The sequence below is a fragment of the Astyanax mexicanus genome, chromosome 9 (assembly GCF_023375975.1).
Source record: "Astyanax mexicanus isolate ESR-SI-001 chromosome 9, AstMex3_surface, whole genome shotgun sequence".
In the NCBI taxonomy this organism is placed as follows: domain Eukaryota; kingdom Metazoa; phylum Chordata; class Actinopteri; order Characiformes; family Acestrorhamphidae; genus Astyanax; species Astyanax mexicanus.
In genome coordinates, this window is record NC_064416.1 from 21,994,544 (window position 1) to 22,022,531 (window position 27,988).

At 36.7% G+C, this 27,988-nt stretch overlaps 1 protein-coding gene across 1 annotated transcript; it reads right to left on the bottom strand.

Annotated features, from left to right (window-relative positions):
- Positions 1–82: 82 nt before the first annotated feature.
- swap70b (switching B cell complex subunit SWAP70b) lies at positions 83–27,914 on the bottom strand. Its single transcript, XM_007249227.4, has 12 exons — positions 27,763–27,914; positions 24,997–25,137; positions 17,392–17,565; positions 15,759–15,986; positions 14,681–14,827; positions 13,556–13,664; positions 12,454–12,635; positions 5,731–5,838; positions 4,170–4,336; positions 2,369–2,567; positions 1,746–1,842; positions 83–1,087 (listed from the first exon to the last, which is right to left on the bottom strand). Exons 1-12 carry the CDS (start codon positions 27,856–27,858, stop codon positions 969–971), a joined length of 1,767 nt encoding a protein of 588 aa, XP_007249289.2. The 5' UTR covers positions 27,859–27,914; the 3' UTR covers positions 83–968.
- Positions 27,915–27,988: the final 74 nt, after the last annotated feature.

A 27,988-nucleotide genomic window follows, 5' to 3' on the forward strand; every position in this document is an offset into this window, starting at 1 on the left:
AGTTCCTCTTAAACCATATACATTTTTTTAACAGGTTCTTGCCTGTTCTTTACATGTTATTCCATAAATAAGCATACATACATCGATTGATCTGTAGTTTTATTGAATCTTCATAAAACAAATGACCTGAAGTCTGGACATTATGCTGTTAGTTTGATGCAAACAGACACCATATTGTTTGTGGTTGAAACACCACAACATCTGAGAAAACATCCTGGTTAATGACACCACTCTGATACTGTAACATTTAATACTGCAGTCATGCCTCCATTAACAGCTCTGACCTCCACTGTTTTGTTTCTTATTAATCCATTCGAAAATAAAAAGTGTTATTTTACACAAAGTACAAAAAAAACTATTCCTACACTGTATGTTCAAACATCCTCTCATTCTTCTTACATTATGTGTAATACTTTATTAATGCTAATTTTAAATTAATCTTACTCTGTCTGATGCCCAGATTCTACTCTCTATAAGTTACAGGTTTAACAGTTTTCTACACTAAATTAAAGGCTTCAAAAAGGTTAAAGGTTAGACTTTTTTTTCTTTTAAATACTTTATTTGACAGTACTTGGTTGATGGAATTTAAACTGAAAAAAATATCTTTGACAGTTACTTTAAATTAGTGATTTTTGTGGAAAATCTGTCATCCCTTTGGCAGAAAATACATCTAAATCAACATCCTCATATATAGTGTGGCACTTTAAAAAAAATCAAATGTATAAAATCCCTTCAAAGCAGCCACAAAAGTGGCATAATGCCCTGAAATGTTACAGTATGACTGGAATGAGAACAGATAGCTAGAGATTAGACTCTACTATACAGTCACACACGCCGTCTAACAGGTCCCTTCGAGCGGAATCAGGCACAGAGCCCACGTGGGCAGTGTTTCCACTTCAGTAGTGGTTATATTTACAGAAATGTTGGATCAAGCGTTGCACTGGGACTGAGAGAAAACAGGTGGAGTCTCACTGGGTCTGAGTGGGCCTGTTTTTCCTCTCCTGCCAGTCTTTCTGTCTCAGGCTCAGCTCAGCCTCGGTGAAGGCCGCAGGGCCCCAGTTAGTGATCTTCTGTGGCCCCTTTGAGCCTGCAAGCACGCGTGTACATACACACATAAAGAGAGAGAAAAAACATGCATTATTTTTTCAACTACTAAAAGCTACTTACTTCACTCTAGTAAAGTAAAGTTTAAAAGTAAATTGCTCTATAAAACAATTCTAATAAATTTTAATTTTCTTTACTGAACAATGAACAATGAATTAACACTATGGATAAAAATGGTTTGTAATATTATTATTTGTTAGAGAGCATATTTTTGCGCTCACACAAACAATATTGTATCTCGGCAGTTATATTGGAACCGGAGCCAGTGGAACTTGTCAAAAATATTTAGCCATTGATAAGAAAGGAGATACTTTTTTCTGTAAAGTTTTTTATTTTTATTTTACCATAAAGTTTCTCACTACTCTGTTAATTATTCCACTTTGCGGAATGAGGTTGATGCATTGTGCGTACACATTCTGTATACATCAGATCAAATAAAACATTTAGCAAATGAACATTTGAAGTTATTTGACTTTTAAAAATAATAGTAATGAGTGATGAACCTTTTTATTTAACTGTAATAGAGATGTGAATGAAGAACATAATAAAAATATCCTTTATTTTAATTTATTGTATTTCATTATTCTCTGCCAAAACATGAAAATCAAAGAAAAAAAAATAAAAAGGTGTATGTTTTTTACCAGGCTGGATTAGACGTATGAGTCCTTCATGTTGGGCGACTTTATCCTTCCAGCTCTTTGTATTATTGGCAGCATCCTCTAGTTTCTTCATTACTTCCTGTTTAGAAATATAAAATGCACAGAATTAATGCAGAAGCAGCCACACAATCAGACATTTCTCCAACACTGACTTCCATTGTTATATCAGGCCAATAGAGGGGGATGTTCACCAAAAATAAGTGCAATTTTCGGCACTTTTTTAAAGACAAGGATTAATATCTAATAAATTCAAAAATCTAAAGCTACTGTTTTTTCACTGTTAATAAAAATGGGATGTGAGATATTGCTGATGGATATACCTTTATCAGTTAGTCTGGAGAGTTTTTTGGCTCTTGGCTTAGCTGCTCTCATTTTTATCAGGATAAGAAGTAGTTGGGTTTGTGTGTTCACTTCAGATCTCCTACTACATTTCTCAACATATAGAAAGAAGCTAGAGTTCTATTTCAGGCTTAATGTGTTGCTGGAGCGGATCAAAAAAACTCTTTTTGTCTCTCTGATATTTAATTCATTATTTTCTGCAGATACTGACCCTCAAATTCATCTCTAGTAAAATACTGTATACATCTACACAATATTTTAGGTACCTCATACTGTTCTAGCGCCCCCTGCCTCTCAAACTCCAGCTGTTGCAGCTGCTGCATGGCGGCCTGCAGGGCGTCCTCCTTGGCCAGTCGCTCTCGCTCCAGCTCCTCCTTCTCAGCTTGCGTCTGTGATATGGCCTGCTGCTGCCGCAAGTGGATCTGCTCCAGTTCGGTACGCTTCTCTGCCTCCTCCTCCAGCAGCCTGCACAACACAACACACACTTCAACACACTTTACAGTTTACCCATACAAGAGTAAGAGCACAGGAGCAGAGGACTGGGACAACAGCTCCTGCATAACATGTGCAAGGATCATTTGTCTAACTGTAACTGTAAACCAGCAGTGTTTCATTAAAAATATGTTTTTGGGGGCTCTGATTTTAGCCTACTAAGGCACTGCCACTATGGTCAGGAGATCGCCAGTTCCAATCCTGTTTATATAGCTTGCTATCTGCTACCGGAGCCCTGAGAGAGCACAATTGGCCTGGCTCTCTCTGAGTGGGTAGATGGCACTCCCTCCCCTAATCACTCCTGGGGTGATGTCACTCAACACAAGGCGTCTGTGAGCTGATGTATCAGAACCGAGTCGCTGCACTGTCCTCCGAGCGTGCTGTGATGCTACTGCAATACTACAGCAGTTCAAAAAGAGGTGGTGACTGACTTCACATGTATCGGAGGATGCATGTGCTAGTCTTACCCTCCTTTTGTTGGGGCATCACTAGTGATCCTCTTTTAAAGGATGTTCAAAGTGTTGCACAGGTCATAATTACAGCGTTTTCATTTCTTCTTATTAAAATCTTATATTAAAAAGTTATTATGCTTTTAACCTGAAATCAGGTTTCCCAACCACTTCCATAGTCACAGTTGTATAAAAACAAGTATTAGGCATGCAGACTACATCTACAAACATTTGTGAAGGAATAGGTTGCTCTCAGGAGCTCAGTGATTTCAGTGAATACTAGTGAATAGAACGTAACTCTTTAGCATACCAAACGATTTTGGACAATTTCATTCGTCCAATTTTTTCCATCCTACAACAAACTCCTTAAACTTGTGGAAAGCTTTCTCAGAAGAGTTCAAGCTGTTATAGCTGCAAAGGGTGCACCAACATCATATTAAACTTATTATGGATTAAGAATGGGATGTCACATGCAGACGAGCAAATACTTTTGCCAGTATAGTGCATGTAATTAACCAGAAGTGCTTAAACAATTGTGGATGTCAAGTAAAAATCTAGAACCTTATTTTTTATTCTTTTTGGCATTGATATTAAAATGCCAGTTATTTTTTCATTGTCTTAAAAAGCCAACAGCCTTTTAGAAAACTTTATTGCTTTTCTAGTGAAGTTTCCATGCTGGATATATGAAGTTTTGTCCCAAAAGTGACCAAGTTACCAAATCAGATAACAACAGAGCGAAACTTTGGGAGAAAGAGCACACACTGTGTGTTTAAAATGCTGAGCTGGTAACAGGTCAGCACAAAAGCAGGAAGAAAGCAGGTCTGTGAAGGGTCAGACAGGGAACAGGAACCGCACGCTACAGCCAGCAATCACAGAACCTCACATCCTCTGACGCTCCAATGTCTATCACTTCTTTCTGTATCAAAAATTGTGGATTTGTGGTCTTACCTAATGGTTTCTGTCAAGTTGACAGGGATTTATAGCTATACTGATATTAGTCAAAGTCAAATACGGTTCAATTCCACAGCCTGTAAACTATTTTAAATTCTGATTGCTTTAAATGTAGATGTTCACATTTACTGTAGATGTGTGTAAATGCAGTATATGTAAGTGTGTGTGTTTGTACCTGGCCTGGAGTTTGCGCACGGTTTCTTCATCCTGTCTGGCCTCCCTCTCTTCCTCTAGCGCCTCCTCCAGGCGATGGTACATATCCTCCAACTCCCTCACACGCTGAAGATACTGCTCCAGCTCACTGGACTTCTGTGCTACCTTCTCCTCCATCTGAAGCCTCACCTAACACACACACACACACACACACATATTATCACTACAGCTTATCAGGCGAAGGCATTCAACTGAGGGTTTAGTCTGTAACGAAACAGAGAATTGGTTTACATACCAGACCACAGAGATAACACACGCTGTAACAGAAATAGTTTACTGGGTTTTACAGAAATTTTATAGCAAGTAGTCTCTTACCACTAGCTGTTATAATTTTGAATGTGTGTCTTTAATATTATGTATTATTATGTATTTTAGCATTTAGTGAAGCTTGTAAGTAACAGTGGGACAGTGACTTTGATTTTGACAGAAAAAAATATCTGTATTTAAACATCACATTGTTTAATTTCAAAGCCAGTCAGCTGGAGCACAGAGCCAAAACAACTGAATGTCTGTGTCACTGTGTCCAATTATTTAGGAATCAAATGTTTAATTATTTATTAAATTAAATCAAATAATTGTCACATGCACGGCCATTAAACATGCAGTGAAATGTTTTGACAACTTTTATCGTAATAGAATAAGACAGGATCGACACAAATTAAAAATATAAAAGAAATATAAAAATCCCCAAATTCACCAAAGTAGAAATGAACATACACTTTATGTATGTACGTCTATGTGTATAAAATTAAACACATGGTTCATATAAAAACAGACATTTAGGAAATTCCGTGTGCAAAGTACGAGATGAGGATAAGGGTTATATATTATATGGTTATAATCATACAATAAGAGTACTACACTGAACGTGGGTTTCTGTGTGCGTGCTTCCACATTCAAAGAAAAACAGCAGAAAACAGAAGTTACATTAAACTGAACTTCCTAAAACTGTACAAATACGGATGAAACAGGCCTAACGGAAGAAGGAGTCATCATACTCCCCATTGGAGCACGTCTCCCAATGAGGATGTGATGTCACTCACAAAAAACTGACTTCACCAAGTGGGTATTTCCACTAACATTTGGCAAATCTAGACACCAGCTTTAGCAAAAATTATCAAGCATAATACATCAGAAAGACTAAATAAGAGGTCAAACTGTTGGTGGGAATGAAACTTTATAAACAGAGGTGCCAGATGTAAAATCTGGGCATTTGTGTCACATTTAAACATGCTATAAAATACTCAAAACAGCTCTGACCTCATCAGCTAAATGTTGTATTAATGTGAATCGTAAAAACATAACATTAACAAACTATAGTTTGGCAGTTAATTTTTTTTTAATATTAACAACAAAAATAAAGTTAACATTGATGTTTATATTCTACTATAAAACATTATAAAACATTTTATTAAAAATAATACAAATCCTATTTCTGCATGGCTTCTTGTGTCTTTTTGCTTTAATACAGTTTAGTTGTGAATGATCTTCAGCAGCATGTGTGTATAAAAACGAGTCAATACCATTTTCTCTTTTTCCATTTCAGCTCTGTATAGACCTTCCAGTTCGTTCTGGGTCTGCAGACGCCTGCGTTCCTCATCAGCTGCGTTAGTTGCTGCCTCCTCCAGTTTCTGGGTTGTGACAGAAAAACAATGACAATGTTTAATATTATCTTAAAATTAACTATATGTACTGTTAATGTAGTACTGTATACTATATGCATATATAGTATATATACTATAAGGAATGCAGTTTTAGCATAATAAATTCTTATTTGAATTTTGAGATCCTGCCCTAACTGAAGTCCCAAGACTTTTGCTATGTCCCATAGTCTAGTGCAGGGGTGTCCAAACTACGGCCCGCGGGCCATTTACGGCCCGTTTCCTTTTTTGGAGCGGCCCGCGAGGTATTTTAGAAATAGAATGAAAGTTGGCCCGCTGTTAATCAGGTTTTTATAATGTGAGATTCAAAGCTTGAACGCTAGGTGTCAGAAACGGGCCAAAGTGTCTAAAGGCGGAGAGGGTGCGCATTTCTGGCGCAGAAAAAAACGGGGCCAAAGAGTCTAAAAGTGGAGAGGGTGCGCATTTCTAGCCCAGAAAAACGGAGCAAAGAGTCTAAAAGCGGAAAGGGTGCGCAGAAAAACGGGCATCATAAAAATTAAACATCAATTTGAAAAATCTTAGTTTACACAACACTGTCAAAGATAAAGACAGTAAGTCAAGTAAAATGGTATGTAAATGAAATAATCAGGAAAAAAGTATTATTTAAAGTGATATATTTCATTATTTGTTTTATTACAGAGTGTGCCCCGTGACTTCAAATATATTTCTCCTTCAGGCTCCCAACAAAAATAGTTTGGACACCCCTGGTCTAGTGGCTAAAGAATGTTGGAGTGACCTGTCGGATATGTGTCTGTGGGGCCTCTCCTGCAGTGAATGTGAATGTAATTTCTGATAGAATCTGTTGAGTCTGTTGACATAGACAATTCTAGCAAGATGCTGCCAGTCACTATCAATACCACCCACTGCACTGTCCACCGTGGGATGTAATGATTTTTATGGTGTATTCCTGGTATACATGTGGCACTACGGATTGAGGAATGTTAAATGACTGTGCAACTTGGAAACCTAATGTTCCATTCATCCAGCACCCCCATCAACCTTTAGTTGGCATAGCTGCCACTTTGGGGCTCTTAAGTAAGGCTCTGATTCAGAGCTGCTGTAGCATGGCTGACCTACCTGTCTAAATTTTAATAAGTGGGTTTAATATCCACATCGCATAAGGCCCATAATCATCTCTGTGCTCTGACCCTGGATTTCTAAGGTGGGAATATTGTTAATTACAATAGTAATGACAATAAACACCTTATTTTTTCCACCTTTCCTTCTAGTAACTGGCTTTTTTATTTGTAACCTTGCTTGGCTTTGTTTAGTTTGCAAGCTCAGTGGTATAGGCACTGGATTATTGCTCACAGGGTTATGGGTTCAGTACCCATATCTGTTAAGCTGCCACTGTCAGGACCTTTTAGTAATCCTCGCTGCCCCAGGGATGTTGTAACTTGGCTGACCCTAACTTTCCAAGCTGGGATATGAAATGAGAACAAAAACTTTGGTGCGCAGACACCTCACAATATGCAAAGCAGACGATCAATAATACAGCCCCTCTACTGATGTCCAACCATCTGCATCTCACTGCTATCAGAGCCACACTGCTGCTGCTGCTAAACCCATACATCACTCAGTACCCCTCCCAAACTACCCCTGCCATTTTTAGTCTTTTTCACATTTGAGCTAAGGGTTGAGTCCTTAGTGGCCCTTTAAATCTTCATTATCCTACCCCTATAACATCATTAAAGTTTAGGTAACTTCACCAAATCCCACAAACAATTAATTGTTGGACCCCTACTTCTGTATAAACATGTGTCCTAATGTTTATGCACTATTACCCACAAACCAGTACTTTAGTACTAGTTCATAAACGCACTGTAGGCGTTTAAACTAATCTTCTTCTTAAGCAGGCCTCGAGGTAACGGTCCAGTTTGTTCCTGAGAGATGATCATAAGACCTTTACTGAGCACACAGCACAGTGGTAATGGTCATTAGCAGCAGGCAGGAGAGAAACAGAACAGTAGTAAAGCAGCAGGCAACAGAGAACATGGTCGGCAATAAACCTGACCGCTGCAGGGTTCCTTAATAAACCCAACACACATAAACCTGAAAGAGACCGATCATTTACACACAGACTCCTTCCGGCCGTACTAACAAACCTGCAGACAAGTCCACTACAACTCTTTCTGTAGACCTAAGTAAGCAACAAAACATTTTCCATATTATTAGCTTATCATTAAAGTGTCTGGATGCAACTTTTGGTGAGAATATTTAGTTGCACCAATCATGTAAATGTACTTTTAAAAAAAGAACTGTAGTGCACTGTTGTTCTTTTTAGAGTGAAAGAGTCCGGTGATTTTACCAAGGACTCTGTTGCACTCTTTTTTAGCAGCAGTTTCTTAGGTAACCAAAAAAACTATCAAAAACATGGCCAGACTTCTGTTGGTGATGGTAACAGAAGCACATTCAAAGCATTTGCTAAAATATTTTTTTTCCCTCCTCATTCAGGAATACTACTGCTTTCTATTTTAACAAATTGTAAGCACTGCATTAAGCATCTTTAGCAGCTTCACTGCATAGACACAGCTGATTCTATCTGATTCTGCCACCCACCATATTTATAACGTGTGTATCAGCAGGAAAAATCACAAACTGTGCTGGACACTAGTCAGCCAGTACCAGAACTGAAGAACCTCAACATAGTCAGAGATGCAGACTTAATGGGCTGCATTTCTCACCCACTACATCATTAGTAAGTAAGTAAGTAATATTTATTTATGTAGCACTTTTCTAAGACACAAAAGCGCTTTACAATGAAATAATAACAACATAAAACATAAAAATTGTAAAATAAATAAAACACAGCACATTCAAACTAAAAAAGTTAGGCACATTACCCATGATCACTCTCAAAAGCCAAAAAGTAAAAGTGGGTTTTTAAATGTTTTTTAAAAGATGCTGTAGATTCTGCAAGTCTGATATATAAGGGTAGACTGTTCCACACAAGGCACAATCTCCCTTTCGTTTCAGTTTAGTTCTAGGAACCAGCAAAAAAAGTGTGAAAAAGTCTTCTCAGGACAGTCTTACCAAGGACCGGCCTTACATCAACATCACATCATTTAAAAGACACTTAATTATACTATTTATCCTGTAACATTTCGATTCCTATAATCGAGATTCACACTGAAATATTCACACCACTGTCACAAACTGGCCAGCTGTACATGTCCATTTGTTGATAAGAGAAATACAGAACTGGGATCTGAAGGAAAAGAAAGTGTGGACTGAAGCAGTAAAGCAATATTACAGGATTTTGTACAAATATATCTCAAGTTACCCAGTGTTAACCTGTTCTTGTTATAGAGCTCATGCAGCAACTCTCTATAGCAATGAAAACACTTTGAGTAACAGCTAAATTTTGCAGAATACATACAAAATGAGAGAAAATCACACCCATTCATGACCACACACATTTTACACATTAATTGATAAAATGTGTTCTAAAATGTGTTGGATTGTTTTTTTGTCATTACTTGGCATAATAGTAATTTTTACACTTTCTATACATAAAATTAAACAACTACATACAACCGTCCAAGCTTCTGTACACATCTAACATTTCTTTATAGTTTATTTATGGTGCTGTTTTTAGAGTATTGTTTAATTTATCTGCAATTTATTGGAAATAATTTTAATGAAAACAATCATTTTTAACTTGGGAACAGCGATTTCATGTTTAGTTTAAATTCACAAGTACCAGGCAGTGTAAATCAGTAACACTTCTAAACAAACATGCCCTCTCTAATTCACTGTAAGAGATAACACCTAAACTAAAACATACAACATAAAGCATATCAGCACGGTCATGCATGGCTACAGGAGGAACTAAATCACTTATCTTTGCTGATAATAGTGTTTTGGTGTAAATGCGACTGTAACCACTTCCCTGCCTCCTATTCACTAGCACGTGTGTGGGTGTGTTTGGAAGCAGGAGCCCCGCTGGCAGTCTTGCAGGGCCGTGTGAGATATTTCAGGTGCGGGAGCTGACAGACAGGGCAGGTATTGTGTTAGGGAGTGATCTCCGAGAGGACTGGAAAGAGCGAGGTTCAGGCTAGCTATCTCCTGGTGCACTTATTGTCCTGCTCTGTGAAAGGGCTAAGTGGGGTAGGCAGTGACTCATCAATGCTATATTGTTTTCCATTCACACTCCATCTCAGCCTCACTGGGGGCAGACAAAGACAACTTGTTGGCAGAATAAGTCCAATGATTGTCACCACTTCACACTTTCTGCACAGCAGCACAGTGGTGCTCCACAGCATTGTGAAATAGTGTATAATGCACGTGTTGCTTGTTTTACACAAGTCAGGGTGTTTTAGATTTATCTAAAGTTTGTTTATTACAGGCATCTGTCATGAGACTACCTCACTGAGTCATCCCCAAAACTAGAGCAAACCTCATGTGAAAACTCTGAGGACACTTACTGTGGATGTTTAGGATTTATCAGCTCCAACACTTAGTAGTCAAGAGATATGTACATACAAAGAAGCCCATAGAATGAAAAAACATCGATATATTCACCAATTCTGAAAATTTGGAGAAAATGGTTATTTATTTTAGTTTTTTTTTTGTTTGGGGGGGGGGGGGGGGGTTTGTTACATAAAAATAATATTATATAAAATGTACGTCTTAACTCAAACAATAGAAAAGAATGCAAACAAAAAAAAATGACAGCCAAAAAAATGACTGATACTGAATGTGGTTATTCAATGAAAGGTCTTAAATGTAAATACATAATTAATTACATTTTAAATGAATGGCAAAACTGATTTAAATTACATGTATTAAATTACATGCAAAACTTGCATGCTTGCATGTATTTCCACACAGTCTGTTCTCCAGACTTTTCTGTCATTTGCTTTAATGATAAGGGATGATAAAAATGTAAAAAAAAAAAAAAAAGCTGTAGCCACTGTAACGTTTCATTATATTCAAATCATATTATGATCATTTAGAAGTAGCTTTGGATTATGTCCTAATTATACAAGCTTGGAATGTTTTCTTAGTGGACTTTCCTAAGTCACTCTAAATATGACCTTCTGATAAATAATATAAATGAGAATGTAAATATTGGTGGATGCATGGACAGACAGACTGATAAAGGGATTGATAGCTAGCTCATTAGACAGATAAATGGATGGATGGATAATTAAACAAATAAATACACTATATGAACAAAAGTTTTGGGACACCTGCTTATTCCTTATTTCTTATTTCTTCGGAAATCAGACAAGTTGATTGCTTTCAGCAACAAAAGCCTTAGTGAGGTCAAGATGTTGGATGATCATTACCCCACTTTATCACCCAACTTTCCAGCTAATGCCAAAAGTATTGGATGGTGCTTATCATTACAGAGAACCCAGTTCCTCCAATGCTGCACAAATCAATGCTGTGGGTGGTGCTTTATATGCCTGGAATTAGTCATAATGGTGCTAATATATATTTGTTTATCTGCTCTGACTTTATTGGCAATACTTCTCTACAAGGACTCCACAAACTGTGTGAGTGCACATCTTGAACAGTTGTGTAAGCAATGGGTGCACCTTGAAAACCAAAAACATTTAGACAGATAGTGTAGAATGAAAGAAATTAGATAGATACAAGCTAACAAAAAGTTAGCAGTTAGCATCTACCAGAAGTACAAATAGTAGCACTGTGTGACTTCTAAGGGTCACACACTCTTGTCAACATCAAGAGCTAATTGGAAACACTCGAATTACCGTACTCAAATCCACAATTCTAAACCATTCAGCTACTTTAAACCCACTTTAGATCAAAGGTCTCTGACAGGAATTATCTACAAAAGCCACTGATTGATTATATTCCAGTATCTGACAAAATGTAATCAGGATAATGCGAGCCAACTGGAAACACTGGTTAAGTAGGGTTAAGAGAGCAAACGAAACACACCCCTCCTCCCCATCACCCCACACCCCTCACACACACAATCTTTAAATCTAACCCCTCCCCCTCCACAGACTGAGATGAAACCACTGGGTCAAATCTGATTTAAACTCCCATGAATAGCTAATTAACAAAACATCTACTGAGAAGAACTGAAGGTTTCAGTATAATTTGCATCTATGAATAACAAATGGCGTAACAGAGAACCACTGAGAGTTCCTGTGGAAATATGCATTCATGATGGGTAAATGTGGTTGAAGTTTTGTTCCTGTTTGGTTACTGGTTTCAAACTTGGAACCAGTTTCTAAGAGAGAGTACATGTTGGTATTTGTATGAAAAATCTAGTATATCTGACATCTAACAGTGCTGTATGCTTTTGATCTGAATATTTTATCATATTCAGACAATTCTCGTTTTAATATAAGAGTCCAAATCAGTAGTGCCTGATCTCCACTTCAAGGTGTTAAAAATGATTCTGGCCTTAAGCAAACGCTAAAGAATTTATGATCTAATACATCAACACTTATAATGACAGAAGTGTTGACAAATGAGTCAAATGCCAAGGTGCAACATAGTAGCAGGAAAAACACCAAACTGTGCTCAACAAACAGAAGGGATGACCCCAGTGTAGGGGCAGAGTGTGGTGACCATTTCCTGTAATTAGAGAAGCTTACAGACCTTCCTCATGGCCTCCAGCTCTCTCTGTTTGTTCTCATTGGCTGTCTGCAGTTCTCTCATCCTGAGTTCCAGCTGCTCCTGCTCAGCCTGTTGCTTCTGTCGCAGCTCGCGCCGCTTGTGCCTCGCCTCACGGTGGGGAGCCGGCCGCCCCACCTTCAGCAGAGATATACACGTCTGAATGGCTGAGAGAAAGATAATAAGCAAAGAAAAAGGGAGAAAAATAGACAAAAAGAGGAACAAAGTGGAAGAAGGATAGAAGAAACACATTCCATGTATTAAGAAATCAGTGTTGAAGGAGAACTGTTGGAGTGTAGTGAAACCTGATAATGAGTATTAACTTTTGTCGAATATCCCACCCCCATTAACCCCCAGCATTTCAAAACACAGCGCTTTTGCCGATGCTCCCAACAGGCTTACAGTGATAGTGATGGGGCAAAGAAATCGCTATTTTTACACCATTAACAAGCATGATTTCAGATTGTTGCTAATACTTCTGTAATATTCATGCATTTCCACTGAATTAATTTATCAATCTGTTCCCCTGTCCTACCTATTAATTCATGCTCGCCAGTTGACTTATTGCGACTTAATTTCAAGATGGTGGCGCCTAAAGAACTACCTTAAGGTACTGTGTGTAAACAGTGTTTTTAATAAACACTTAACTTGTACACTTTCAGAACTGTACAAATTCTCACTGTTTTAAATGTCAGAGCCCTCAGAATTATACAAATATAGGGTGGAGCTACTTTGAGCTTGTTAATGGTAAAACAATAGCCATTTCTTAGCATGGGCAATGATATGACCCTATCACTAGCAGCCTGTTGGCAGCATCAATTAAAACGCTGCATTTCAGAATGCTCTTTCTACTCCATGTCTCTCTCTGTCTCTCTTTGTCTCTCTCTCTCTCTCTCTCTCTCAGTCTGTGAGGCATACGTTTAGCATGCTTCCTGTCCTAGTTTTTTAACATTAAAAGTTTTACATTATATGCTGAGACCTGTGCTGTGATACTTACTAACTCTTACTATTTTAATACAGTACTCTCAATACAGAATTTAGAGGAAATCCTGTATTCATCAAAGTGACTCATGAGTCTCTTTCCTACCTTGAATCCATTCCTGTTTCTTCTTCTTATCCGAGGCACTGATCTCAAAACTCTTATCCGAGCACTTCACATAGAAAAGACATTTTTTCCCCTCCTTATCTGGTAATGACTACAAAGAGAGAGGGGGGTTCGTCAGCACAGTGTCATGCAGGAAAAGGAAGGGTATTGATTGAATAACCAAAATGATGTCATACAGGAATATCTCAACATGCATTAAAACCTTACTCCACCCACTCGTCCAGAGGCCTGAATCACTGCCGCTTCATTTTTTGTTCACATGTCCAGATAATTATTTTACCCTTACAATGACCCAGGCCTGTTAAAACCTGGAAAGCTTTATATTTCTATTTCTAATTTCTATAAATTCAGTAAACTAAAGGGATATAGTGAGAAATATAAAAATAGACTTACACTAGTCTAGATTAGGCAATGATTATAAATTTAGGATCTGAAAGGTAACTGTAACTGGCTAATTTAGTTAAACAATAACCATTTTTTTTTTCTGCAGCATAAACATCTATTTCTGTATATTAACCTTGTAGCTGATTAGAGGGGGCAATATGATCATATTTAATTATCTGTATGACCAATTTTGTTTTTGAGATAAACAATTTTTATTAGCGTATCATGATATAGTGTTTAAAGAAACATGTTTTATTGCATAAAAACATACTTATGTTATATATATTAGCAGATGTAGTGGAGCACATTTTAAATAAATAAAATATATATTACAGCATTTTAATTATCTGTGCAGTATATGTTAATTTACATAATAAAACACTATGTAAATACTGTATTTATTACATAGTAAATACTGATAAACATCTACAAAGACCTTCTGGTTTAATCTGCAGTTAATAATGTAAAACAAGATTTAAATTCTGATGAATCTGAACACATCCAATTGTTCGCTAGTTCTATGACTGATTTTCTTCACAGTTACTTCTTTTTCGTTTCTTGTCAAAATAATAGATTTCAAATCATGTTCTTATGTGTCTTAAACTACAATAAAATACTATGTATCTTATGTAATAAAATATTATGTATCTTCATGGTGTAACTCACAGAAACTGTTCAGTCTTAAGGCTACTGTAAAATACTGTATTTAGAAGTTTGTCTTGCCTCAACACAGCAGTTCCCATCCAGCATTATATCTCCCTTCTTCTCTGTCAGGTCTTCGCTCACATAGTATGAGATGGAACTGGGCCGGAGCAGAAACCACCGTTCAGTCCAGTTCTTTCGTTTATGGCCTTTTTTCATCATATAACCCTGGAAATACAGTAGATGTAAAAACAGAGCACACAACTTCAAATTGGTTCCTTTTTAAAAGTGTCATTTATGTATGGCAGTGGACAAGGCATTCATTTCAACTACACAGAGTGATTTCCTGTTACTTGGTATTCTCTGTCTGTGGTTGCACATCTGGCCTTGGCAATAGTCTGCTCCCCCTACCACTATCTCTGTGCATACTGATTCAAACCCAAAGCAGAAAACACCACTGCTATCAGTGAGCTCCATTGATGCCACCTGCATTTCCCAAAACATGGATACATTTTCGGTTGCACAGCAAACAGCAGCGCACAATCTACACAGAGGTTACTACACAGCCAGTGCAAGCTAGTGAATATGAAGAGGATTATATATTTAAGTCACAATTAAGATGCTTTTTATTGTCAATATGATTAAACAAATCAACAAAGATTTACAGATCTGAGCTTAAATAAAAAAGCTATTTTTTGGATGCATCTAAGTGCATCCAAAAATAAAATAAGTGCTGTCCTTTTTTTTCACAGTATTAGTAACACAGTAGCACATTGAAAGTTTGAGATTTAACACACAGACAGTGCATACTTAAAAGGTAATTCCCCTGATCTGTTTAACGATTCTGCATAGTAACTAGGTATCTCTTTATTGCCCAGTACATTGTAAAATATAATGTATAGTATCTATAAAAGGTATTCACACTTTAGATTTTTCCCCAGTTGTTTACTATATACACACTTATCAGTTATATACAGCACCTTTAATTCTTTCTAAACAGAAGAACTACAACATCATCCCTTGTATTGTTCCAGTTGGTTAAGGTGTAAAGTATGAATGTAATGAGCAGTAGGATGACATTGACCAGAAATTAATACATAAAATAATCCAATAAATGTATTACTGTTTGCGAATTATTGGACAAAATATTTAAAACCACCTGCTTGAGCACATCCAAAATGAGCTCCTGGAAGACCTCGTTGATGCCCATTGAGAGGGTCTGACGGTCCATGCCTTTGCTGAAGTGGCCCATGCCCACCAGCTCAATCAGCTCCCATGCAGTCAGGCACTGCTGTTTACTGCCCAGCTGCGTCTTGTAGTCCTCAAACTTCTCCTCAATCCAGCTCCCACCCATCGCTTCTGTCAGTTTACGCAGGAAATACTCAATCTGTGAAACAAAGAATGAAGATTTAACACAAGAACTAGTTTACTTGGTATACATGATATGATTTGAGAAACTAATTTTGCCTTAAGATGCAACATAACTTCAGTCTCCCTCCCCATGGTTTTCCTCTCAGAAAAGTGAGAGAGCCCTAAATTATTCTGACCAGGCATCACATACCTAACTTTCCTCAGGCCATAATCTCAGTAAAACATGTCTTCTCTCTCTTTTTTCAGCTATTTTTGTGAAAGTTAAAGCATAGTATAAATACAACAAACAAAACTACTGTGACCATAGAATTATTAAAACACTACACATCCCACAAAACCATGCAAATCCAAAGACTTTCCGTTTACAATTTCCAGGTGGCATGCATGTTAGAGAAATTACAGATAAATTAAACATTAAATACTGTAGTGTATTTTTTATCTGATGCATATTTCCGGCCTTATGATATTTTTCTTTTAAAGAAGGCAATGAAATATTTAAATTAGTTCATCATTACTTCTGTTTGAATAACTGTTAATTGTGATTAATTGTGATACAATTTGTGAGATAAATTAACACTATTATGCAAAGAAGCCCAATATCAAATTTAAGTACAATTTGATACTAACTTGTAACGAATCTGTTCATGTATACAAAACAGTGATAGTGTCTTTTTATACTAAAAAAGCCATAACAATATTCATAATACACTTACATTGAATGGTAGGTATAAAATATCAATATTACGTTATATATAATCAAATCAGACTTTTTGATCAAATACTAATATGCTAAAATGTAACCAATTTTAACCAGTTAAAGACTTCTGAAAGTAATTAGTTAAATTAGGTGTGTGTGAAGGAACATTCCAGGTGTAGAGTTTGAGCTACAAGTCTACAAAAATTATTTTTTGTTGTAACTAAAATAACAATAGAATCCAGGGCAACACAACCAGTTTACAATCTGGTAAATACTACAGGAAGCTGAGTAGTTCCTTCTCTGCCTCAACTGTTGGGAAATTCAACAGCATGAATAGCATAAAGTCCATAAGCAACAAACCCTTGTGGTTACAACAGTTGTCATGAAACAGAGTGCATTTCTGTATTTTTTATAAGAACAACAAAAAGCACATAGCATATGAAGTAAAAATGCCAAAAACAGGCATCATTATACAAATTAAAAAACCTAAGCAAGTAAATACATAAATGAATAAATAAGCAGTGCTATGAATTCTACGTAGTAAATAAAACTTTTTTAAATCAAACATACAGGAGGGAATGGGATTTCTGTGGAATGCCTGAAAATTCCATGGGTTAGGTTGTTAGGTGTTAGGATGTTTGAGTCATGTTGGAAACTGCTGTAACACATCATGTAATGGATTGTTATCTAATGAATTCACAGAAAGCAGTGCTCTCGGTCTGACCTCCTCTGCAACGATGACCAAGGGGTACCGGTCCTCTGACAGGAAGTTGAAAATGCACCATATCTTAAATGCATCTTCGTCAGAAATGAGAAGATGGTTTCTGTTGAGGTTTTTTCTGGCGCACAGAGTCCAGCACATTCTGTTAAAGTCCACTCGATCAAAGTTGTCCTGGACCTACAGAAGCATCAAACACAAACAGGTTAATAAGATAATCTGTTTCTTCAGGATTTTGAGAAGACTTGCTTAGATTTATACATTAACATCAACAGAACATCCTGAATATCCAGTATTCAAGAACAGGAAGATGTGAGTGGAACAAACAGAACTGTTTGCTTTCTTCTAGCAGTGAACTGGCGTTCCCAGGGATACCTCTGGAACGCTTTGGCCAAAGCTGCAGATAATAGGGACTAACTCGCTGGACCCACTGCTGGGAAACAGCTCAGCATTATAGCCAAGCAAATGTGCTCTCAAACATCCTGCACTACATTCTACATAACAATCCACATGGAGAAATACAGACAGCTAACAAACATTTATATTTACAAGACACTGCCCCCTCAGTACAAAATATCATAAACAGACGTACAGTACAAATACACACATTGACTAATAATAAAAAAACAAAAAGGATTGGAATCGAATGAAACTTTATATGGGTGAATGCATAGACTGTATATAGCTGGACAGAGCATCGTCTCTTAAAAGTGAAGCCACCACAGGTCGGGCGCCCCCTGCTGTTCGGCTGCAGAAAGCTGTGTAACTCCACCCATCCCCATAGGTTTCAATGGCAAAAGTCCATTATTTAAATGCAACAGCTAGTGTAACCTCTGCTTATATTGTCAAATTTTTATATCCCCACAGAATTCGGTTTTTAAAACTTTATTCGGCTCTATTCAAAAAAAGGTGTGGTTATGGTAAAAGGGCTGCTTATGGGCAGGAGCAATAACAGACCGTCAGCTTCGCTCCGCTTCGCTCTGCAGTCTGTGACCGCGAGGCAGCCCTCAGGGGCGGGGTTATTTAAATGAGTAGGCGGTCTCTCCACAGCCTTTCTCCCTCCTCTGGTCTCTACTGCGCAGACTCTGGTCTCTGAATCGCCAAAATGGCGGAAGATTTTGGCTTCATTTTCATTGAATGAATGTGAACGGCGACACGGCGTCCATCTTTATATACAGTCTATGGGTGAATGTAATTATAATATATGCAATATTACAGTGAAAGTGTAAATTTAGTGGGGAAAATATACTGTACAATTAAAAGGAGACTCAAGTACCCTGCCACATCTATCTATCTATCTATCTATCTATCTATCTATCTATCTATCTATCTATCTATCTATCTATCTATCTATCTATCTATCTATCTATCTATCTATCTATCTATCTATCTATCTATCTATCTATCTATCTATCTATCTATCTATCCACACAACCTAAAAGTAGTCTCTAAAAGTCTTTTCATAGGGCAGTGGAGGAAGCAATTTACACACTCTTGTGGGAAAACCTCAGACCACACATGTAATTATTTATATATCCGCCTGAGGTATAACTGCTGCTAAGTTTTGTAGGAATTTGAGTTGTATTATTTTTGTCGATGTGTGTAGTGAAGGTCCAAGTTTAAAATTACAATACAAAATTCTGAGGTAGAAGCACTATTTTTTTTCACAGCTAGCTAATTACCATAGTTCAATAGTGAGTAGCAGTTATTGGCCTACATGTCAGTATTTTAGGCTTCTTAGGGAAGTACAGCACCATTTCAGAGTTTCACTATGATGTCATTCAGTGGGCTATGTTAGAAAAAAAGCACCCAGATAAATCTATATTTAACAGCTTAGTTTAAGAAAGGTAAAATATGACCAATAGACACACTGATATCTATTTTCAGCTAACCCTTAAATAAACCTGTATCATCATCAGGACACCAGATTTTGCTTAATTCTACTTATTCTTAACGTATACACTTATACACCCGACCCACCAGCGAAAGCCTTTAAACACCTCAAGCTGGTAAAACGGTAAAAGACAACAGCCAATTTAAGATAATAAGATGTTGTTCATACTGGAGAGCAGCACATCACCACCAGTCTGGATATGGAAAGGTTTATTCCACCACTTTATTACCAGTTCAAAGAAAAGCCTTAAAGCTTGTTTTCTATGTATATGAAAGGTGCTTCAAGCTGAAGTTTTCTTAGACTGCATTTTAATAATTGCCATCAGGTACAGGGGAGCTGAACCATTTGTGGGTTTGTAGGTCAATTAGTAGGGTATTATATCTGATGTGGGTTGCTACAGGAAGCCAGTAAAGGGTTTGCATCAAGTGATTATCATGGCAAATAATTAATTTACTTTCTGTTTATACTGTTAACAACTATAAATAAACACATTATCAGCCTTCTTTAAGATGTATTATTCAGTATTAGTGGTAAAAACAATCTACACTATAAGAATTATGCAAACTATTGGGACACCTGCTTATTCATTGTCTACATATATCTACTATATCTTACTTTATCCTGCACCCACTATCAGGGATTATTTGAAATTTAATAAGTCACAGTGCCTTACAATGAGCATGCTGACCAGTGTTGAAATTCACTCACAAGATAACACCTCAGAACTTATACAGGTGTGTAAAGGTTTTCCATGAAATAACACTTCATGTTCGTTTGAATACTGCTATCCTATAACTTTTGGCAGGTCTGTATATACTCTTTTATATAGTATATATATATTTCCTTTGCATGACCTATTCTGAAAGCATTGCATGTTTTATAGAGTGACTGCATTGCATTATAATCAAGGTTACTTTGCTAAATAAAAATTGACAAATACACGATATAGAAAAAAGTATTGGGATACCTATCTATACCTATTTCATACAAAGGAACTTTTATGACATCCACCATTCTACACTTCCCTCCAACAGTGATACATATCCCATTATTTCTGCTGTAGACTGACACCATTTTGGTTTAACATTAAAAGTTGAATATGAGACAAAAGATTAACATTTCAGCTTTTATTTTCAGTTTACATCGGAAACTGAGACACAATTTAGAAGAAAACATCTTTTATCAGAACCCACCACCCTGATACATTCATTATTCAAACATCAAATAGCATAAACACTTACAGAACGTCAAGAGTAAACAACATAAAAGCCGAAGAGCTGTCTATAAATGAAAAACAATCAAGTTTAAAGCTGAGAAAAGATGGAAAATCAATCAGAGCCATTGCACCAATATTGGCCACGGACAGTAAAACCGTTTAGAATGTCCTGAAGAAGAAAGTCATCACTGGTGTACTAAGTAACAGATGTTGAACAGGTAGACCAAAGAAAACAAGATCAGTTGATGTCAGAATTGTAAGTGCTGTAAAAAAAGACCCTAAAATAACTGTTAGTGACATCCACAACATCAACCTTTGTAAACAAAAGTACAGAGACTACCAGAAGATGGAAAAAGAAATTAGCAAAAAGAATTGGAAGGCCAGGCAGAAACTATTTTTATGAACTGATGAGACAAAAATTAACCTTATCACAACTAATGTGATAAGAAAGAAAGGATCTACCCATGTCCCCAAACACACCAGCTTATCTGTCAAACACACTTACAGCTATTACAGTGTCACATCTGGAATTCAGTGAACTTCTTAGAACCACCCATTCTTTTATCATGTTTGTAAAAGCAGACTGCACAGCTAGGCGCATGATTTTATAAAATTTAGCCACACCAATTCAAAACAGAGAAGCGTCAGTGCGGTCATTCCTGAATCACAGTCCCGGGCTATTTATATCTATTAATATTGTTCCGTTAACCTTAAAGGTGGTACAAAATACGAACAAGCAGGTCATGTAAAATGCTGGCTCAACATAATCTACCAGCACACAGCTCCAACTGGGAGGCAGTTTGTTTTGAACTAGCAGCTCAGTTTTTTTTTCTGCAGCAGTTTTCGTCACACACACACCTCCCATCTTGCTCTGCACTGCGCAGTGGGGACACACAATAGTAGCCTTGTGGAGCCACTGCTGCTGCTGAGCACCAGAGAAAACCAGTCATTTGCATTCTGTGGAGCGGAGAGCGAGTTAGATTTATAAACAAGGCCTTATCTCCGCCTCTCCCCTCAACACCACTTACACACACTCCTCCAAACCCGACACAGTTCTTATAAAGCACTATGGAAAAATAATACTTTTCACATAATGCTATATATACATATACTAATCACAAAACACATTTTAATAAAACTCTAAAACTCTAATAGGGCCTAAATAAGGCTGGGCGATACTGTAAAAAAAAAACGTTTTCATATCCGTCAAATATGCAACAAACAGCACCATTTAGAGCTATCACATATACAAACAATTGTTTCTTTTACTTAAAAAAAGCGCAATAAAACCAATATGAAAAAACAAAATGCTATTCTTAAAGAACGCTGTTCAGAAAGATACAATTGGCTCCATATGTAAAGATGTACAATCTTGATTAGACTCCAATTTTGTATTAGAGACTAATCTGAATACGTAGTGCACACAAATAAACTTCTTCTACTGTACTGAAGTACTTAAATACTGTATCTGTATCTACTGGAGTATTATTTTTGTTTCCTACTTCTCTCACTTTTACTTCACTACATATTTTTAATGAATTTAATATGTTTATTCTACTTTATCTGCTACATTTTTTATGTTTTATTTTTTACAATTAAAAATAAAAAAATGTTAGGAATCATTCTAAACCCACATTATCACTAAAGCCAGAGCGGTAAATGCTCTGTGCACTCTCACCGGGTTTGATGATGCTGCCTCATCAAGTGAATCATATTATATCCAATCACATCAGTTACAAGGAGACCGCATCGTTCCTGTTCTGCCTTTCACTCTGCTGCCTGCCTGCAGTCTGATACTCAAACTTTTTATTGCTTTCTGTGAAACTATATAACACAATACTTGTACTTTTACTTTTCAGAGACATTTTAATACATTTTAGAATAAACTACTTTCAATACTTAAGTACAAAACTGTGCTAAGGTCCCTTTTTTGGTAGAGCACTTGTACTTTCACTCAAGTCTGAATCTTTAGTACTTTATACATACATGTCTGTTCACAATATGTTTTCTACGCTACAATAAAGAAATCCTTTATACATAACTATTATGTTCTATTAACTATATATAAATGATGAAATCTAGGTCACGTTTTTTCAACCCTGATCCTGGAGGCACGCCTCCCTGCACGTATTAGTGTTGTGCCTGATTTAACCCATCCACTACCACTTTGAAAGGGAATGTTAATGGCTTTATTAGTTGAATCAGGTGTGTTGGGAGCATGGGAAACACTGAAATATGAAGGGTGGTGTGCATTCAGAGCCAGGGTTGAAAAACACAGATCCAGGTTGTTACTGAGGTTAATGAACATGTACTGAAAGTGCACTATTGCAGTGTTATAAAGAAACAGGTCTTTCTGTGCTATTTTTTTTTTAAAGAGGGCTGCTCTTTTAGGTCCTGGGCTTGTATAGCGGCCCTGCTCTCTTTTGTTCCCCTTCTGACATCATGGCACTTCATTAACAATGCATTCCAGGATTTGAGAGAGAGCCATGGAGGTGGAAGAATGACTCTGTTCCCCATTTCACAAAAAAAAACCTCACAGACATCCACACTAGGACAACGCTCTGAAACCTGGGGGCTCTGATTATCACAACTTCATGAATCATCTTAGCTGGAAACTGCCTGCGTGTGAATAAACGTATCTATCTATTTGTGCGTGTTTGTCGTGTGATCAGCAGGTCATACACATACACATCAATTGCTCATACGCACAAGTAAAGCACTGTAGTTTATATTCTCACCACACTGGAGGTCTGACATGGACTAACTAAAAAATGCTGATTAAGTGAACAAAAAGCGAAGAGAGCAAGAAAAAAATGAGTATAAGAAAGTCGCAGAGAAACACATGAACAAATTGACAAAGAGCGAATGAGTGAGAAAGTACAAACAGACTACACATCCACACAAAAAAAAACTTGGCTGTTGGTCAAGCGGGTGGGCAGGGAAAGGGAAAAGGCGTTTCTCACACAGCCGAGAGGGCGTGGGTAAGGGGGGCATGGTGAAACACACCACCAGAAACAGACACACCAACAAACGTCCAGTAAGTTCATAAACTGAACATGATGGCGTGATGAAGAAGGGTTTTTTCCCCTGACAATAGCGACAGACTAAAAACTACTGATGGTGTGTTATGCAATCTGCCTCTTCCTTAATCTGTTTCCGCTTGCACAAGGACATGACAGCCTAAATCTACTTCCAAAAACAACTCATTAACACTCTACATCGTTCTCAGACTTTCGCTGCACTGAGGTGTGATTCACAGCCATTAGGAGTGATGAAAAATTTCCCAGATTTCTAAAGTTCTTCTGAATCTGGAGTGATCTATACGATCTCTTTCCACAGCATACAATGGTAACAGTAGCATAAAAAAATATGAAACTCATTTTGTTGCATTTCTATTAGTCCACTCATCAAGACATTTAATCAACAGTGCTAGCTTCACTATTATGTCCAAATATGAAAAATCTAGATACAAAGTTTCTATATGAAATATACAGCATCAGAAAGTCTGCACTTTCAGTTAGTAAGTGTGCAGTGAGTGTTTATTTGCAATGCATTAAACAAAACTCTCGGTGACATTAGAATCAAAATAAGTAACAATCAAAAATATAGTGTTTTTTTAGTCCGTTACATGGGGTTATTGCATTTTATGTGAAAAATCGTAACCTCCTAATGCCCAAACTTTGGATTTCCATGTTTAATTTTAATTAAATCTATTTGGGATTAGTAGGACATAACAATTATAAAAACTAAACATTGTCTTTGTACAGGATGTCATTTTTGCATTAACTTTTTTATATATAAATGTAACAATTAGTTACTATTTGTATCTTTGCCATGATAAACATTAATAATAAACACATTGAAAGACATGCAATAACACCACAAATATCAGAATGCTCCTTTAATTGCATTGCACATGTTTGGCAACAGATGAAGCTTACATGTGCTTACATGAAATAACTAGGCTGGAGTCAGACTGAGGTAGAGCAACTTAGTCTTACTAAAATGAGTACAGCCAAGCCAAGTGCCAATAAACCTCTGAGTTGTGTCTAATTAATCTAATTATCTACTTTTATGTGTTATATTCTTATCAGGGTATCCAACAGCATTATCACATTTTTGTTCATACCTTGCACACTGGTATAAAATGATTTATATGGCCAATAAATGTTTATTTATTAAAAACAGAATCAATTTAAATAAAAAAATAACATATCATGTAGAGTGAAGCACTGCTGCTGAACAGAAACGACTGTGAACTTGGGTTTGTGCTCCAATACAAACCTTTCCTGCTTCCTGTAATAACGAGCGAATGGGCTGAACAAAGGCTGAGGCTGGCAGGACTCTAAACACCCTTTCGCTTTTTCAGAATGGGGCTTCTGGGAGTGAAACTGAACATGGCTGTCACTCTGAGTGAAGGAGGGGTTTGAGACAGGGCCTCAGTGTACAGGGTTAGGGAAAAGCCTTTAAAAGAAACAGAAACAGGGCTTAAGAAGCTCACCTTGTCCAGGATGAATCTGTTCAGATAGGGCATGTAGCCCTGAGTGGAGACCGGACCTTCGTCATCATCTTTAAAGTGCTCCTCCAGAGCCACTGGATCATGAGGGATCTTCATCACAGTACACAGGTTGTGGGAAAGCACCTGAAATGGGATGTTATAAATATTAATATATTAAATAATGAACAGGAGTGTTTTTATTGGTAGAAGAGATTCTTGAATATCAAAGTAAGTCATTTGTTTTAATACAAAGTGCCAAAACTTAAGAATGAATGGATTTTCAGGTATACTAAATATTTATATAACTATTAACTAATTCTTAATTTTGTATTCATTATACTCCTTCAAGCAGAACATATTAAATGATTCTGGGCTGTTATGCAAACAACAACATTTTATTCATTTTAGTATCTATAATGTTGTAATGTAATCTTATTTCTCCATAACCACAAATTCTATTAACTGTTGTCCAAAAATCGAAATTGTAAAAATATATTCATATCTTTTTCAGTAAATATTTAAATATAAAGAAATTTTATATTGCCATCAGCCCAAATTTTCCACATGCACCCCCTTTTAAAAATACTTTTTCAATTCTAGCATAGTCACCAGTGTGAGGATATAAATAATGAGATGGATATAAACTACCGTAGATTAACACTATTTTACAAACATTCTAAATAGAGAAATTAATATTCACATTATTCACTGAATTTTTGTTTTTTTGTGCACCTCCAAATTCTGCATGGTCAATATGTGAACAAAAGCAAGATCCTGCAACATCGATCAATCTCACATTTTATTAGTTAGATTTTGGAAAAAAAAAGTATGCTCTCAGAGATAGAACATTCAACCATAAACCTTCAGTCTATCTATCTTCAAAGTACTATTAGCTTAAATTGACATTTTCCCAGTATTTATGAAGCCTTGAACAGACCCAACATAGCCATTTTAACATTTCATCTGTCAATTATGTGACTTGTACTTTTCATTACCACCGGCTGAAGCTGTTATTAACATCCAGTGTAGAAAACCACACCACAGCTATTTAAAGGATGATTTGTCATCACGTCTCTTCACAACAACGAGAGCAAAACCACACACAAAGGTATAAACAGATCTACAGAGTTAAGTTAATACAGAACATTTTTTTTTGTGAATAAAAACAGCACAAGTGCTCACTGTAGCAATGAACCTATAAAAAATGCTTTATAGAAGGCAGGGTGAGAAGTAAGCTAACAGTCGATTAACTGACTTGTGTGGATTTGTACTTTTGTACTTTTAGTACATATTTTTACCTTATTTCCTTTTTAGTAGGATTTTTTGTGAGAAAAGTAGCAGGAAATTGTAGACACTTCTACATTACACTCATTATTATTATTACAGACATTATCTGAGATTAACTGAATTAAGTTGTGTTAATTGAGCTGATTTGCTGTTACTCACACTTCTAAATTCTTAAGCATTACCTTAAAAAGGGAAGAATAGCAAGCATTTCCTAGTCTGACAAATGCTGAGGATAAAGATATTCCATAAAGATATTTGCTTTTCTGCAAATTACTCATTATGACACTCTGCAAAAATAGGTCCTGTGTGGTACTAAAAAGCATACTTTGAATAGTTACAATAGTGGAAACATTTTTAAAAAAATGTAATAGACTAAACATAAACCAGATGTTTTCCACCACAGAGAACACAAAGGCAGAAACTGTGACTGTATAAAAATAGATAGTTAACTTTACAAAAAACACAGAAGTAGAAAAACAAAGTATTCCCACTCTTACAGCAAAGATACTTAGAAGCCACTTTATTCTAGACATATATTGCATTTCTAGTAATGGCTTATATTTTGTAAAGTTACTTTTATTACAGTAACAACTTCACATGCGTTATTGCTATTAATTATTTGCTATTGCAAAATTACTATGAAATAGTGCGATATTATTTTAGGGCCATATTGCCAACCCCTAGAAATGTTCATCAGTACAGTTTCCATTTTTATGAGCAATACAAAATGAATGTTTTGTTAGCAGATTTCACTAAAGTACAGTTTTATTGCAGAAGTATAGGCTCCTATGACACATTTAGTAAAAGTATAGTTTTATCATAAAAAGCACAGTTAAACCACTAGAAAAGCAGTGTGTAAGACTGGTGGAGGAGAACATGCCAAGATTAATGAAAACTGTGATTAAAATTATTCCACCAAGTACTGATTTCTAAACTCTTAAAACTTTATGAACATGAACTTGTTTTCTTTGCTTTTTTTATTTCAGCCATTTATCGTTTTCTGCAAAAAAAAAATGCTCTACATGAAAATATTTTTATTTAAAATTGGGTAATTCTGTTGTCCGTAGTTTATAGAATAAAACAAAAATGTTTATTTTACTCAAACATATACCTTTTTAATAGCAAACTCAGAGAAACTGATGTGGTCTCTTAATTGTTCCAGAGCTGAAGTTGTAGTTTAAGTTATACATTATTATTATGACTTTTCCACAAGGGCAACAGCGGATTGCAGCTAGTTCTCTTCTCTTTCTCGTCAATACTTCGTAATAAAACACAGAGATAAGGTTGAACTCTTTAAAATTACGATGTGAAACTGCTGTTGATAAACACACACACTTGAAAATCCCACAGCGCCAGAGAAGCGGAGTCTACGCACGTTTAGAAACGTATGAACACAGCGCTGCGACTCCGTTCACTCGGAGCGGAGAGGCGAAATTCAGCTTTCTAATAAAGAAAAGTCAGGTTTATATAGAGTTTAAGTACCTTTAGCTGAGATTTCGACACTTTTCCGCTTTTGTCCACGTCCAGCGCTGTGAAGGCATGCCATATCGACTTCAGAAGCTCATCCCTTAGTCCCATTTCAGCGGCTGCAGCTCCGCGCTGTGGAGTTTAGTGGCTTGTGCTGAGAGAGAGGAGGCTTCTCTCAGAGGGACGGAGAGACTGCGGTCACATGACTGAGAACTGGAGGGACTCAACTCAGCATTCACCA

Excerpts from the sequence above, each read along its gene's own strand:
- swap70b (XM_007249227.4), bottom strand. The coding sequence starts at position 27,858 with ATGGGACTAAGGGATGAGCTTCTGAAGTCGATATGGCATGCCTTCACA. Across the intron at positions 4,337-5,730 it reads AAATGGAAAAAGAGAAAATG|GTGAGGCTTCAGATGGAGGA; the intron begins GTATTGACTCGT and ends TGTGTGTGTTAG. Across the intron at positions 2,568-4,169 it reads GTGCGCAAACTCCAGGCCAG|GCTGCTGGAGGAGGAGGCAG; the intron begins GTACAAACACAC and ends TGTGTTGTGCAG.